General features: G+C 56.0%; 1 protein-coding gene across 7 annotated transcripts in view; it reads left to right on the top strand.

The window, feature by feature from the left end:
* SIPA1L3 (signal induced proliferation associated 1 like 3) overlaps positions 1-12,822 on the top strand; it is a 236,801-nt gene extending 223,979 nt beyond the window's left edge. For 4 of the 7 annotated variants that reach the window (XM_082439270.1, XM_082439272.1, XM_082439273.1 and 1 more), the window contains 4 exons: positions 4,207-4,350; positions 7,335-7,470; positions 9,184-9,265; positions 10,550-12,822. In XM_082439270.1, the coding sequence (XP_082295396.1) occupies positions 4,207-4,350; positions 7,335-7,470; positions 9,184-9,265; positions 10,550-10,693 (506 nt within the window). In that variant the 3' untranslated portion in view covers positions 10,694-12,822. The other 3 variants (XM_082439274.1, XM_082439275.1, XM_082439276.1) reach the window with 3 other exon arrangements.
* The last annotated feature ends 1,550 nt before the right edge of the window (positions 12,823-14,372 follow it).

Genomic DNA, 14,372 nt, shown 5'->3' with positions numbered 1-14,372 from the left:
GGGCGCTGTGCACACGGCCCCCATCGAAAAGCTGTGCACTGGCTGGGGTTGGCCGTGCCTTCAGCCCACCCTGTAATCCCTTATCCACAACCCCGAAGGCTCTGAAACTGAAAGGCAAAGCAGAAGTTTGGGCCAAGCTCACTGGGCAGCAGTGCTCGACCTGCATGGATGTGAGGCTGTTGATGGTCCTTCTTTACCCCACTTGGTGTGAACGATCAGTTGCTTCGTTGAGGAGCGCTAGTGTGTTGAATGGGGGTACTGCTGACCTTTCTGGGTGTGTATGTGTATATAGCGCATCGTGCTTTATCAAATCCCAACAAATCTTGGCTTCAGAGATGTGTCCACCCCAAGGGTTTCAGCTGAGGGCCTGTGCCCTGTAGCATCTAGATGGAACCCTTTTGTACATTGCAGGGGATGGGTTGGAGGAGGCTCTGGGACTTCTTTGAGGGGTTCTATCTCCCCCCTTAAAATTCTTCCATGGCTCCCCATTAACCTAGTATCTGGGTCCATACTCCTTGCCCTGGTGTTTTGGGGCTCCCACCATGGGGCCCCACCTCAGTCCCTCCACTTCACAATACCCTCCCTTGGATCCTTCTGTCCCCCACTCTCTGGCCTCAGGGCATTCCACATGGCTGGTCCCTCTGCTGGCCATGCTCTTCCCCTAACCCGGTTCTTGATACCTAACTCCTGCTTCGCCTTCAGGGCTTTGCTCAGTTATTGCTCTGGAAGCCTCCCTTAAGCGCCAGCCTGGGTCATCCCTCCCGTCTTAAACTCCAGAGCACCCGGCCTGCCCCTCCATTGCCTTCGTTCCACAGGTGTTTCTTGAGCACCTCCTCTGGGCGGGGCTCTGCTCTAGGCACTAGAGCACATCAGAGCAGCCCTGCCCTTGTGGGGCTGAGCTTCATGGCAGTTCCTCTTGCTTCCCTCAGCTTCACTCTGTGTCTCCTTCATTTGCATCTTGCCTATACTGCCCTGTCCGTGCTGAAGGCAGGGCCTGGCACATAGTAGGCATTTGACACGTCATGAGGAGAAGGCGAGAGAGGGGCCAGGGCAGGGGTAATATGCACAGAGATCACAGACCCACACAAGGCAGACAGAATGCCCCTGACTAGCTCTGCCTCATCCTTTCAGTCTCAACTAAGATGCCTCTGCCAGGACTTCCCTGGCGGTCCAGTGGTTAAGACTTCGCCTTCTAATGCAGGGGGTGCGGGTTCGATCCCTGGTCGGGGAGCTAAGATCCCACATGCCTTTGGGCCAAAAAAAAACAAAGAAATAAAACAGAGGCAATATTGTGACAAATTCAACAAAGACTTTAAAAATGGTCCGCATCAGGGACTTCCCTGGTAGCACGGTGATTAAGAATTCACCTGCCAGTGCAGGGGACACGGGTTCAACCCCTGGTCCAGGAAGATCCCACATGCCACGGAGCAACTAAGCCTGTGCGTCACAACTACTGAGTCTGCGCTCTAGAACCCGCGAGGCACAACTACTGAGCCCTCATGCCATAACTACTGAAGCCCATGTGCCTAGAGCCTGTGCTTCGCAACAAGAGAAGCCACCGCAATGAGAAACCCGTGCACCGCAACGAAGAGTAGCCCCCGCTCGCCGCAACTAGAGAAAGCCCGCGTGCAGCAACAAAGACCCAACACAGCCAAAAATAAATTAATTAATTTTTTTTAAAATGGCCCGCATCAAAAAAAAAAAAAAGATGCCGCTGCCTCCAGGGAATCCTCCTTCCCCAACCAGGCTGCCAGGCTGAGTCAGACGCCTCCTCTGGGCCCCCACAGCCGCCTGGCTTGCTCCCATCCCATCCTGCTCACTCTGCCTTACGTTTTCCCATCACAGCCCCACTCACTCCGGGCTGTCACTGTGTGGGAATGAGTCTGTCTCCCCTGTTGGACTGGGGGCTCCCTAAGAGCCGGGCCCAGGGTTGTCTGGGTCCCTGTGGGGACCACAGCCCAGGGCCCTCTGTCTCATGAAGGACACCCATATACCTCTCTTTGCCCGTCTGACTCCCCTGTCCCCCTGAACCACAGAGAGTCCCATCTGGCCTCAGTGTGGCCGGGGGCCCTGGGCCTGTCCACCTCTCCACGCCTGCTCGAGAGCCCTTCCCAAGCCACGTCGGGGCTGAAGAGATGCCGTCAGCCCAGGCCTGGGCTTCACGGATGAAGGGCTCTCCATGCCAAGGAGCCTCTCACAGCAGCGCCCGCTGATAGCTTGCTTGGCTGTGGCAGCTGCTCCCGCAACCCTCACCTGCTCGGTAGTGAGATGCTAGGAGGCTGGAGATGGAGAGAATGGAGGTCAAGGGCTCAGCATCCTTCCTGCCCTCATTCATTCTCCTGTGCTTTCATTCACTGGGCAACACTTACTAGCACCACACGTCCTGAGAGCTGGATGGCTCAAGTTTGTAGCCCAGGTCCTGAAGTCACAGCTGTAACCTCTCTGTGCCTGTAAAAACGTGGGCAAAAATAGTGCCCACTTCACTGGGTTAATCCGAGAATCAAGTTCTTCATGGAAAACACTAAGCCCAATGCCTGATATGCAGTAAGCGCTGAAAAAAACCGCTAGCTGTTCATGCATTTTTCTGTTAGTGTGCTGTCACCAGGAGCGAGCGTTCTAATCTGTCATCAGTCAGGTTTGTGCCTCTGGACTAGAGAGCAGGGTTAAAAGAGGATATTAACAGGGACCCTCTGAACACCAGAGCCGTGTGGGGTTGGGCTTAGAGCAGGGTCAGTGTCAGACCCCACGTGTCACACCCAAGTGCCACTACCGGCGAGCGTGAGTCTGCACGCAAGGGAGCTTCCCGCCCTGAGTGTAGGCTGCCCCCTCCGCCTCACGGGGTCATAGTGGCACCTCCCTCCCGGCTAATTGGAGGTGGGACTCTGAGATGATCCTTGTAACACCCATCATGGTGCCCAGAGAGAGGACACGCTCGTTGGGGGGGACATGGCTTTCCCTGCCTGAGTCACCTCCTGACCTCTATGCTTCACTGTCATCCTCTGTCCCCTTCCCGTTGGGGCTGTGAGGCCTCGGTGAGCTGAGGCCGAGGGCCTAAGCCCAGCACGGGGGTCTCGCTCTATCTCTGCAGCAAATGCAGCTGTTGGCGCAGTGCTTGTGCCATCTGTCACTTCCAACACCCTGAGACTCTTTCTCTGCCCGACGTGTCATACCTGAACCGACCAGGTCTCCCCACGGTGACTCTGCCACGTCTAAACGTCATCCATACGCTGAAGCGCCCCACGTTGTATCTGCAGCCTGGCACTGTCTCCTCCACTCCAGAACTCACGTGACCAGCGCCCCACAGGTGTCTGAGGCATCTCACACTCACGCCCCCAGAAACTAACTTTTGATCCCACCCCCAGCCTTCCCCATCTTGGTGCCAGCTCCAAGATCTTGAAGTCATCCTGGACCCTTCTCTTTCTCATGCCCACATCTACTCTCAGGAAATACTATTGACTCCACCTACAAAATAGACCCAGGATCCGTCCACTTGTTCCTGCAGCCCCACCTGGTCCTGTCCGCCCTCATCTCACTCCTGGACCATCGCAGGAGCCTCCCCGCTGCCTCCCTGCTCCCTGCTCCCCCCGCCCACTGTCTGTCCCCCACACGAAGCCAGAGGGACCCTCTGGACACCTGTGACAGGTCACACTCCTTCCTGCTCAGAGCCCACCTGTGGCTCCCTGTCACCCAGGGGAAGAGAGAAAGTTCTCATCATGGCCCCACAGGGCCCCACACAGTCCAGCACTGTCACCTGTGACTTCACCTCCCACTGCTCTCTGCCTCTCCTGTCCCAGCCACGCGGGCCCCCTCAATGTTTCTTAAACCTCTAGGCACGTTCCTGCCTCAGGGCTTTTTCACTGGCTGTTTCAGCCGCCCAGAATGCTCTTCCTCCAGGTTCCCCCTCCCCGCCCCGCCTCCCTTCCTTTAGAGCTTTGTGCAAAGGCCATCTTCTCAGCGAGGCCTCCCCCAGCAGCCTAAAATCGTACCTACGTAAACATCCAACGCTCCTACCCCCTTACCCTGCTGGATGTTTTCCCTGGCATTTATCATCTAATAAATATAGTGTACTCGTTTAATTATATGTAACAGGTATAACAGTTACATAATGTTACATAATTGTGTATGAAGTGTAACATAACGTGTTAGTTTCTTTGTTTCTCCCACATCCTCACTCACCCATCTCCCCTCTCTGCTCTCCCCACCCAGCTACCATCTCAGCCTCCGAGCTCTCACTGGCCGATGGGCGGGACCGGCCCCTGCGGCGCCTGGACCCAGGGATGATGCCACTGCCCGACACAGCTGCTGGCCTTGAGTGGTCCAGCCTCGTAAACGCAGCCAAGGCATACGAAGGTAGGCACCTTCCACCCAGCCCCGCCAGACCCCTCCTCCCTTCTCTGTTCTGGAAGGATCCATGGAGGGTCTTGGGGCTTTGAAGGGGGACGCACTTGGGTTCCAGAATGAGGGGGAGCAGGATTCACACCCTGCCCTGTTCCTTGGTCACCGTGCAGTCCTGGGCAAATGTCTTCATCTGTCTGCCTCCCCCAGTTACCTTGTCTCCAAAGCTGGGATGAGACTGTACCCACTGCCCGGAGCTGCGGGGGGAGCCTGTGGGTAAAACGTGTCAGGCACGGAACACGTGCTCAGCAGACAGGACTTGCTGTTATTATTACTGTGCAGAATTGCCATAATCCAAATTGTGCTTAGACGTACTTTGGCTGCAAGTGGCAGAAAATTCAAATTAACAATGACTTAAACAAACAAGGTTTTATGCAGTAAAAATGCCTGGGGTGGGCAGTCTGGGGCTGGTGTGGCGCTTCCACAAACGTATTACAGCTCAAGCCCCTTCCGCGCCTGCTCTGCCATTCCTGGGGGGCCTCACCCTCACAGTCAGGCCACTAGAGCTCTGGCCATCATGTCCAGCTCTGACCAGCGGGGGAGACATCCCCTCCCTTTGAGGACATTTCCCAAAGCCTTATACTCCTCCTACACTTGCTTCCCGTTGGTCAGAGTGTCACGGCCACACCTTGTTCCAGGGCAAGCTGGGGTGTGAGGCCTCGTGCGAGGCTGAAATTTGTGATGTGTTATTACCGAGAAGGGGAAAGAAAAACCATGAGGGACAGCTGGCAGTCTCTGCCACTTCTCTCCCGTGTGACCTTGGGCAAGCGGCTTTACCTTTCTAAGCCTCAGTTCCCTCATCTGTGAAACCCTGACAGACAAGAACATATTCTTCTGGCGCATTTTTCATCTTTTAGGCCACAGCTTTGCTGTCCCTCCTCCAGGAAGCCTTCCCTGATATCCCTTAGTCTGGATCAGGCACCTCCTCTGGGCTCCTATAGCCCTGACCCCTCTGCCTGTGCCCTGGCTTTCTAATGATGGCAAGACCCGGGGCTGTCTCAGTCACCACTGGGTGCCCAGCATGGGTCTGGCACAGAGCAGGATCTGTTAAACCAGACCCATACGATACACATCCTTCTTATTTCCATGTGTGAGCCAGCCCACATCTGACAGGTGGCCCTGGAGGAAGCTCCTCCCTCTTTGCTTCCATTCATTGCTTCCATCCTGTCCTGCAGCCTCTCCCCAAGCCACGGGATGAAGGCAGTCAGGCCTCTGGGGTGGGGAGGGCATGGTAGGAGGGAGAGCGACAGAGAATACAAGGCCCGGCCTCAGGGATACCCCAGCCTTACGCTCCAGAATCAGTGGGGAGTGGCTGCCAGGCAGTGGCCCAGCGCTGCTGTCCAGAGGCCCGATGAGCTCGGGGGTGGGGGGCACTTCCTGAAGGAGGTAACTCTGCAGCCACAGTGACGTTACGGAGCATCTCCTCAGCCAGCACGTTACCACTTTACAAACATCATCTCTTCCGCTCTTCAGTCTGAGGGATGTATTCGGATCCCGTTTACAGATGAGGCGACTGAGGCTCGGCTGCCACAGTCACCGGGCCAGATTGTACACTTCTCAGCATGCGCAGTGGGTCGTATGTTGGTTAAACCACAATAAGCTGTTTTTAAAAAGTAAAGGAGAGGAGTGATCAGGGGAATAAAAAAACCAAAGAGAGTGCAAGGGAGGGAACCAGAGTATGTTGAAAAGTGTTGAAACTGGCGATGGGTTCATGAGGACCCGTGATGCTCTTTTCTCTGCTTTGGGGCCTGTTTGAAACTGTTTATAGAAAAGTATTTTCGAAGAGAAGAAATATTGTATCCAAGATAGAAAACCACAGCTATAAAGGATGTTATTTAGAGAATTGGAGAAATTTCAAGATGACTATCTATTAGACAGTAATACCATATAAATGTTAAATTTCCTGAGTACGATGTTGTTTCATGATTATACAGGAGCATGTCTTTACTTTTTGGAGATGGGTAGTAAAGTACACAGAGATGAAGTACCAGGATGTTGGCAATTTACTCTCACATGGTTAGGGAATAAAATACACACACACACACACACACACACACGCAGAAAATAAGTGTGGCAAACCGTTAACAGTGGGTGGGTCTTGCGGAAGGGTATTTGGGTTTTCACTGCACTGTTCTTTGAGCACAGAGATATAAAGAGCACAGAGATGTAAAGGAGCCCGCCTTTGCCAGGTAGCGGTGCCCTCTCCCCACAGGGCAACACGCACCCCCTCCTCTGGTTGTTCACTCCCCGCACATTCCATTGTCTGGCTGTCCTAGGGCTCACTCAGCCAGCTGCTTTTTGGATGCAACAGGACTGTCGCCAGTTCTTGCCATTGTAGAAGGATCACCTAATGGTCCCATCTGAAAATGCAGGCGCTCGGGCCCCTCCCCCAGAGCCAGTCACGTGTCTGGGGTGGGACCCGGGAATCTTTGCTTTAATGGGCAGCCCCCTGAGATTTTTTTCTCTCTTCCGTATCCATGATATTCTCTGTTTCGCTTTCCTTTTTGCTTTTGAAGTTTCACGTTCTCAGAACTAGGATGATGAATCCCCACGTCCTCATCACCCGGCGTCAACCCCATCCACTTCTGGCCATTTTTCCCCCTACCATTTATTTATTGACGAAACCAGGTCGCTTCTGCCCAATTTGGGTGGTCACTTCCCCACGCCGCAACTTAATTTCTTTCTGTATCCCTTGTATTTTGCATAAACTGGTCATCGGGTCTGGCGGCTTGCTCAGAAGCAGGACAGGTTATTGTTGTTTGTGTCCTGATTTGGTTTGGTATTTTGGCAAGAATCCATCCTAAATGCCCGTGTGATCTCACCGGGGTGTGATTGGCAATGTCCTGGAGTTTCCAGGGAGGGGTTGGTCATTGGGGGAAGGGGGTGGTGTGAGGAGGAGCCGGGAGCCCTGCCGACCACCGCCCCCCTCTCCCCGGCAGTGCAAAGAGCCGTCTCGCTCTTCTCTCTCAACGACCCAGCTCTGAGCCCGGACATCCCGCCAGCGCACAGTCCAGTCCACAGCCACCTGAGCCTGGAGAGGGGGCCCCCGACCCCCAGGACTACCCCTACCATGAGGTGAGGTTCCCTTCCCCCACGCTGGGTGAGAGGCCCCCTTGGCAGTAGCCGGGGGAGCAACCGCCGCTCTCACCTGACAGACTTCGGACTAATCCACGTGCTGGGGCCCAGCAGGGACCAAGTCGGGGTCAGCCCTGTGATCAGCCCTCAGGATTGTTTCACTGCCAACTTGGAAAATCGCTAAGTAGTGCCCCGCAGTCTCCCCCCCGCCCCCGGGCCTCTCGTCTGCCCCCTCTGTCTGCCCGCTCCCGGCCTTCAGCCTCCCGTCTGTCTGCCCCCGGGTCTCCTCCTCTGCAGGTTCCTAAATTATGCACGTGTTCCCCTGACATTTACCTCTCACTCTTCCCCGGCAGGCCCCGTGCTGGGCTGTCTGGGGACACAGTGGTGATGGAGGCCCAAGCCCTGCCCTCACGAGGCTTCCGGGGGAGGGAGGAGGACGGGGAGGCAGGCGTCTCACATGTGTCATCTCACATGTAGTGCAGCAGATTCAACTGCACCAGCTTGGCAGAAAATAGAACTACAAAGAGGGGGAGAGGATGGAAATGGCATGTTTGCATGTCCGTGGATTTCAGTAGTGCATTTCACACTCATCTGCACACCTCACCGTGCAGGGTTCGGTATACAACAGTCGTGCACTGTACTTTATGGGCAGTTCAAGCGATTTTCGAGGGTGGTTTTGACTCTCCTTGTTTTTTGCTTCACACAGTGGCTTTAGAACTCAACCTCCACCAAAGATTGGCCCCACTATAATAGCAGAGCTGGGTGGTTACAGATGGGGCACCGCGGCAGGGGTAGGAGCAGGGTGGGTGTGGAAATAGCGGGACCTCCGGGCACGCTCCCAGACGCCTTTTGCCCTGAACTGATGACCTCCCACCACCTGCCTCCTGTCTCCCCTTGTGGCTGTAGCTCCCCAAGATGCAGCACCAGCAGGGAGGAAAGTGTGGGAGAGGCGGGAGGGCCGAGTCCTCTCCCCTTCTTAGGCAGAGACCCCCCCGTCTCCCTCTCGTCTGCTGCAGCCCACGTGCCCCCCCGACCCCGGCACCCCTACCGGGTGTGTGCGTTCCCACAGCGCCCAGTGGAGCCTTCTCGGCTGCCCGCCCTCCTCTGCAGGGACCAGGCAGGCCCAGGCCTGGGGAATCTGCACAGAGGGGGAGCCACAGGCTGGGGTCCTGGGTGCAGAGTCCCCGCCTGAGCCTGGGTTTCCCCTCTGTCCAGTGGGGAAACCACCGTCCGCCCTGTTAGGTGAGACCTCACGCAGTACAGGGTGGGCTCTCGGTAACGGGGGCTGCTATTGTCCGTATCGTTACTGGTCCTGTCCACCAGGCAGGCTCTCCTGTCCGTTTGCCCACTTACATGCCCCATGTGCCGGAGCGATGCTCGGGCCTGCCGGGGGCTCGGTGGATGGGCGTGGGGGGGTGTTCTTTGTACTGTGCCGCCTGAGGTGGTCATACGTGGGGGGAGTCTCTCCCAAAAGCACACGCATGGTCCATCCTCGGGAGGAATGCACACACGGCAGGCCTGGTGCTCCCACGACCCGCATCCACATCCACAGACGTGCCCTCGCCAGGTGGAGCGTGGCCTTCTCCTCCAGGCATCCCTTGGGACTCCAGCAAGAAAAGGGCTCCCCAGAGCCTCAGGGACAAGAGGGAGCCTGTATCCCGGGCTCCTCCCAGCTGTGGGCCTAGAGCCTGACCCCGCCCCCTGCCTTTCCAGTGAGGGGCCACCGCTGGATCTGACGGGCAAGGTGTACCAACTGGAGGTGATGCTGAAACAGCTGCACACGGACCTCCAGAAGGTAAGGCTGCAAAGCAGCCGCTTCACGTGGCACGCACCTCCCCACTGCACTTCCCGGCCCCCCGGAGGGTGGCGGGGGACAGCGAGGCTGAGGCACCCGTCCCCACCCACACCCCATCTATTCTAGGGGAGGCCACCCAGCTTTGAATGTAGTCATGAGTGAAGAGTAAAAAGTGACAGTAGGGAAGGCTGGTAAAGCACACAGAGAAACCCTCATACCCTCTTGGAGGGAGAATAAATTGGCCCAGCCTTTTTGGAGGGCAATCGGACAATATTTGTCAAAACTGTAATTGCGTACCTTGTCGACCCAGCAGTTTCACTGTGGGAATTTGTCCAACAGAATTTCAGGCACGGGCACAAAGAAACCCATGAGCAAGGATGTTCACTACTGCACCGCTGGTGATAAAAAATTGGAGCCAGTGCAGTTGTCCGTCAACAGGAGAATGGTTATATAAATGACAGGACACCCGTGCAGCGGAATGTTCTGCAGCCAATTAAAGTAGTAACAGAAATCTATATATTTACTAACATACAGAAGAAGTCCGGTAACTCAAGCAGAAAATTAAGCAAGTTGCAAAACCGTTTCCTAGAACATCGTCATACTTTAAAAATGTTTAACAGCTATGGGTCAGAGGGGTATCTAGAAGGTGACATTCCAGATTGTTCCTTGTACTTATCTCCAGGGTGTGGAAGAGTGAGGGGAAATAAGAGTGGAAGAGACTTTCACTTGTCATTTTATATATGTTTGGGTAAAAAGCCAAAAGGTGGCCGAGTAGAACATGGGAGTCTCAAGCACAGAAGTCATAGGGGCCCAGGTTCAAATCCCACCCCACCACTTAATGCTGTGTGACCTTGCACAAGTCACTGCCTGAGCATGTTACACTGTCCTGGAAGGGCGACCCCACATCCACATCCCAGCCCCCTACTTGCTGTGTGAGGTCTGGCCTCCTCTTCCAGGAAAATGGGGGTAACAACAGTCCCCAACCCTTGGGTGGCTGTGAGGGTGGAATGAGGTGCTCCTAATTACGGTGACGTTTGTCAGTTACTGCACGTCAGGCTGTGTTCTAAGAGCTCAACATATGTGACCTCAGGGAGACCTCTCAACTGCCCCTTTCAGAGCGGAGGAAACTGGGGCCCAGACTTGCCCGAGGTTGCTCAGCTGTTGAGAAGCAGAGCTGGGATTTGAACCCTGGCAGCCTGGCTCTAAACCACGGCCTAGCAGGGCTCGCAGGCCCCGGGGAGCCATTCAAGGTGCGCCCGCTGATGGCAGCCCCCGCCCCCGCAGGAGAAGCAGGACAAGGCCGTGCTGCAGTCGGAGGTGGCCAGCCTGAGGCAGAACAACCAGCGGTTGCAGGAGGAGTCCCAGGCCGCCAGCGAGCAGCTACGCAAGTTCGCCGAGATCTTCTGCAGGGAAAAGAAGGAACTCTGAGGTGGAGAGGCTGCCACCTCCACCCCTCCGCCTGGGCAGACCTGGGGCTCCTGCTCTCCTCTCCTTCAGCCCGGCTTCTGGTTGCAGGTGTGACCGAGCTATGCAGCCAGGGCCCCACCGCCCTCCCGTGGACACGGACACTCGGGGTGGCAGTGGGACCTGAGGGAGGCCTCACCGGGCTGTGAGCTGGGGTCCGCTCCTGGCCCTCGAGCCCCAGAGGGTGACGTGGTCTCCGACCTCCCTCTGAGCCGCCATCTGAGGTTCCTGGGGGCTGGGCCACGCCCACACTGCCCCCAGGGTCCCATCCTGCCATTCGCATCCAGCCTCTTCCTAGGACCAAGCCATTGGAAGCTGTAGGAAGGGGGTGGAGGGTAGGAGTGAGTCTCCAAACCCCACAGCTCCAGGAATCCCCAAACCGGGTTTCTTCACCACGTACAGCAGCGTCTGGGCTTATGGGGCCAAGACCCCTGCCTGAGAAATCACGGTGGGAAACCAGCCCGCTCTCCCTCACGCCCGGAGAGGTGCAGGCCGGCGTGGAAGCGGGCCAGGGCTCTTGGTTCCTGGTGCACTGGCTCCAGAAAGCATGGACATTGCCCCCTCCCTACCCTATCCTCCAAAAAGCAACCAGGAGCACTTTCTTAGAGTTTGACTTATTTTCTTGGGGGGTCCCAGGGTGGAGCGAGGAAACCCCAGCATCCAGAGTTAACTTCTTTGAGGGGGAAGGTATTTGTACGCTCGGGACCATTTCTCCAGTCTTTGTCTACCAGTCCCTTGACTGCCAGAGGCCACGGCACCTGGGCCCCTCCGCCTGCGAGCTGCTGACCCGGCCAGGCCCAGCGAGCCGGCACGGCCCACCCCTCCTCCTCCCCGGCTCCGTCAGCCCCGGCCCCTCCCGGGCACCAGGAGGGGCTCCACGGAGCCGTCAGGTCCGGGCCGGAGGGAGGCAGCCTCCCTCTCCTCTCCGCTTTTGTTTCCCTTTGCAAAGCCCCTCGGCCCATCTCGTAGGCCCCGCAGTAGCAGCAGCAACGTCGGACACCGTCACTGTGCTCCCCGGGGAGCGCCTTGCTGTGCGAACCCCACAAGACGCTGGTTCTCTCAAGGCAATAAGGGGCAGCTTGCCAGGCAGCCAAGCCGGTGTGGTACTACGCTGTTCACCCAGGAAACAGTTTCTTTTTCTCCTTTAAAAAAAACAAACAAACAAACAAAAAATATATATATATATTTATTTTTTCATGTGGAGTTGCGCCAGAACAAGTCTGTACGGCCACAGTCTGTGGATTCCCCCAACCTCAAGCTGAGGATCGAGGCGCGTCCCCCGTGGGCTGGGGACGAAGGCAGGGTGGGCAGACAGGCCGGGGGGCCCAGCTGAGAGCAGCACGGTCCTGCCAGGGGCCAGCACCCGGAGGGCCAGCCCCGTCCGGAGACCCCGCCGCCTCCTCTCTGGGGCCAGAAACCTCAGGGAAGGAGGCTCTGGGGACCGACCACACGGGACACAGACGTTGAAGGAGCAAGAGAAAAGGACCCTCGTCGCGCCTCCGTGCCATCACCCTCTGGCAGCACTGCAGCCCCGTGAGAAAGGCCCTCAGGTCTGCCATCTCCTCTCCCTCACCTGTGGTTTGCGAGGGGGGCCTGCCGGGTCCTCAGCCCTGGCCAACTACTGTGATGTCTCTGCCCCTCTTCCCGGGTCCCTTTTGGGAAGGGTTCTCCAGGACCACTTAACCACCCCACCCTTTCCTCAGACCTTAACCTGGGGCTCACCCCTCCCCCACCCGTTTTTGTTTGTTTTTTTAAGTTGTCTCCTCATATCTTCAGATCATTTGAATCATTTTGGGGACCTAATCATGTACATCGACAAGTGTAAATTATGATTTTGGGTTTTGTTGTCTGTTATTTCTAAAGGATCTCTGCAAAGCACATCTATTTAATTTGAGTTTGGTGTTCTATCTGATGGCTGAAGATAGCAGCAGGGTTTTCTTCTTTTTTTTTTTTTTTTTTTCATATGTTGATTTGTTTCATTTGGATTTTTTTATTCTTTATTATCTCCCCCCACCCCCCAGCCCCATCCCCGTTTTGAGATTTTCTGGCATGTTTCTGGAGGTTTTAAAGGAAATAAATGTTTCATAGAAGTGGCCTGTGTGTTCGCTAGCTGAGCAGCTGCCTGGACTCCCCGAGAAGCGGGTGTGATCCAGCGTCAGCCCCCTCCCCGTCCCCCTCGTCCCAAACTCCGTCACCCCCGATGCACGCACACACCCCTGAGAACCAGGGGGCACCATTCTCTTTTTCTTGAAACCCAAGTGACAGAAATCCAACACTCAGAACGTAAGAAATTTAGTGAGAGCACGGAGTCCTAACCACTGGACCGCCGGGGAGTTCCCCCGGATGTAAGAAATTCTTAAGTTAAAAAGAGGGAGGTTTCACCTCAGAATTCATATACTTGAGGCCTAAAAGCCAGACCTGGCCCATGGAGTTTTGTTGGTTTTAAAATTAATGGTCAACTTTTTTAAATCTGGAGATGGTACAGAAAGAAAGCTGGATTTCGAGCTTTGTAACTCTGTCCTCTGCAGCAAGACTTTGAACTGAGGGGCCCCTGCCTCCTTGAGCCGGGCTGTCACCCCAGGCCACACCCTGCCGGTGCTGGCTTATTGGCACCACACCCGCCCTTGGTGGGAGTAGGCCTCCCTCTGCCAGTCAGCTAGTCGGTGGTTTGGAGTGGAGAGCAGCCCCTGCTTCCAGGCCCCGGGGGCTCGGGGAGAGGTGGAGGTGTCTTGGAAAGATACCGACACAGCCAGGGACCTCAGCCCCGGGCCTAGGGGCTCTCCTAGCTGGGAGTGGTCTTAAACTCCTGGCCCCAGATCTGCAGCTGCCCTGGCGAAACGCTTTTCGCAGTTTGACCCGGGGATCAGGGTCAAACTTATTTTCCAAATCTCGAAATTTCATGTGAGAATCCCAAGGTCCGGCCTCTGGTGGGAAGTCTAGGTCCAGCTCCACCTGGATCTGAGAATCAGCCCCTCCTCTTGACAGGGCTGGCCTCACGGCTGGGGCTTTCTGGCCCACCTAGCCGTTTACCTGTGATGGAGTTTACTGTTTCCGAGCTCAAACCTGATGCTTCTGTAACCTAGACTCTCCCGCACACACACACCCGCCCCACACACACAAAAAATCTTTTTCCAAAACGGGTATATATCTTTTTTCCAGAGGAGGTGGACCAGCTATTTCCACATCTCCTAAAAATTCTAGAGTGTTCCAGACACTCTCCCTGTCTCCGCCCTCCCTGAGGCCCCATCCTCAACCCGTGCTGCCCTCCCCCCTCCAGCACGGAAACGGCGGAACAAGCTGTTCTCACATCCTCTCCTGGCGCCTGTGACACACACCAACTTCCAACACCCCACAACTCGCACACGCCAGCCTGCGCTCTCGCCTGAACTGTGCCCTGCTCGTCCCTTCCCCATCTTGCCCCAGTTTTCCACTTACTCTGCCTGTCACCCTCTCGCTGGCCCGGGCGCCCTCCTCGACCCTCCCCCAGTCTCCTCTGCCTCCCACCCCGCCTCTGGCTCTCCCCTCACCCAGGCTCTGAATCCCTTCCTGCTTTTGGCTGTCTCCAGATTTTTCTATTGTCTCCCTAAATTCTTTGTGTCCTCTCCCCTGAAATCTCATCTCTGTGTCATTGTCCTAGGACTTC

The sequence above is a fragment of the Balaenoptera physalus genome (assembly GCF_965194825.1).
Source record: "Balaenoptera physalus genome assembly, chromosome: 19".
NCBI classification, from domain to species: Eukaryota; Metazoa; Chordata; class Mammalia; order Artiodactyla; family Balaenopteridae; genus Balaenoptera; species Balaenoptera physalus.
The sequence above is the reverse complement of the archived record's forward strand: the minus strand, read 5'-3'. Positions and strand labels throughout refer to the sequence as shown.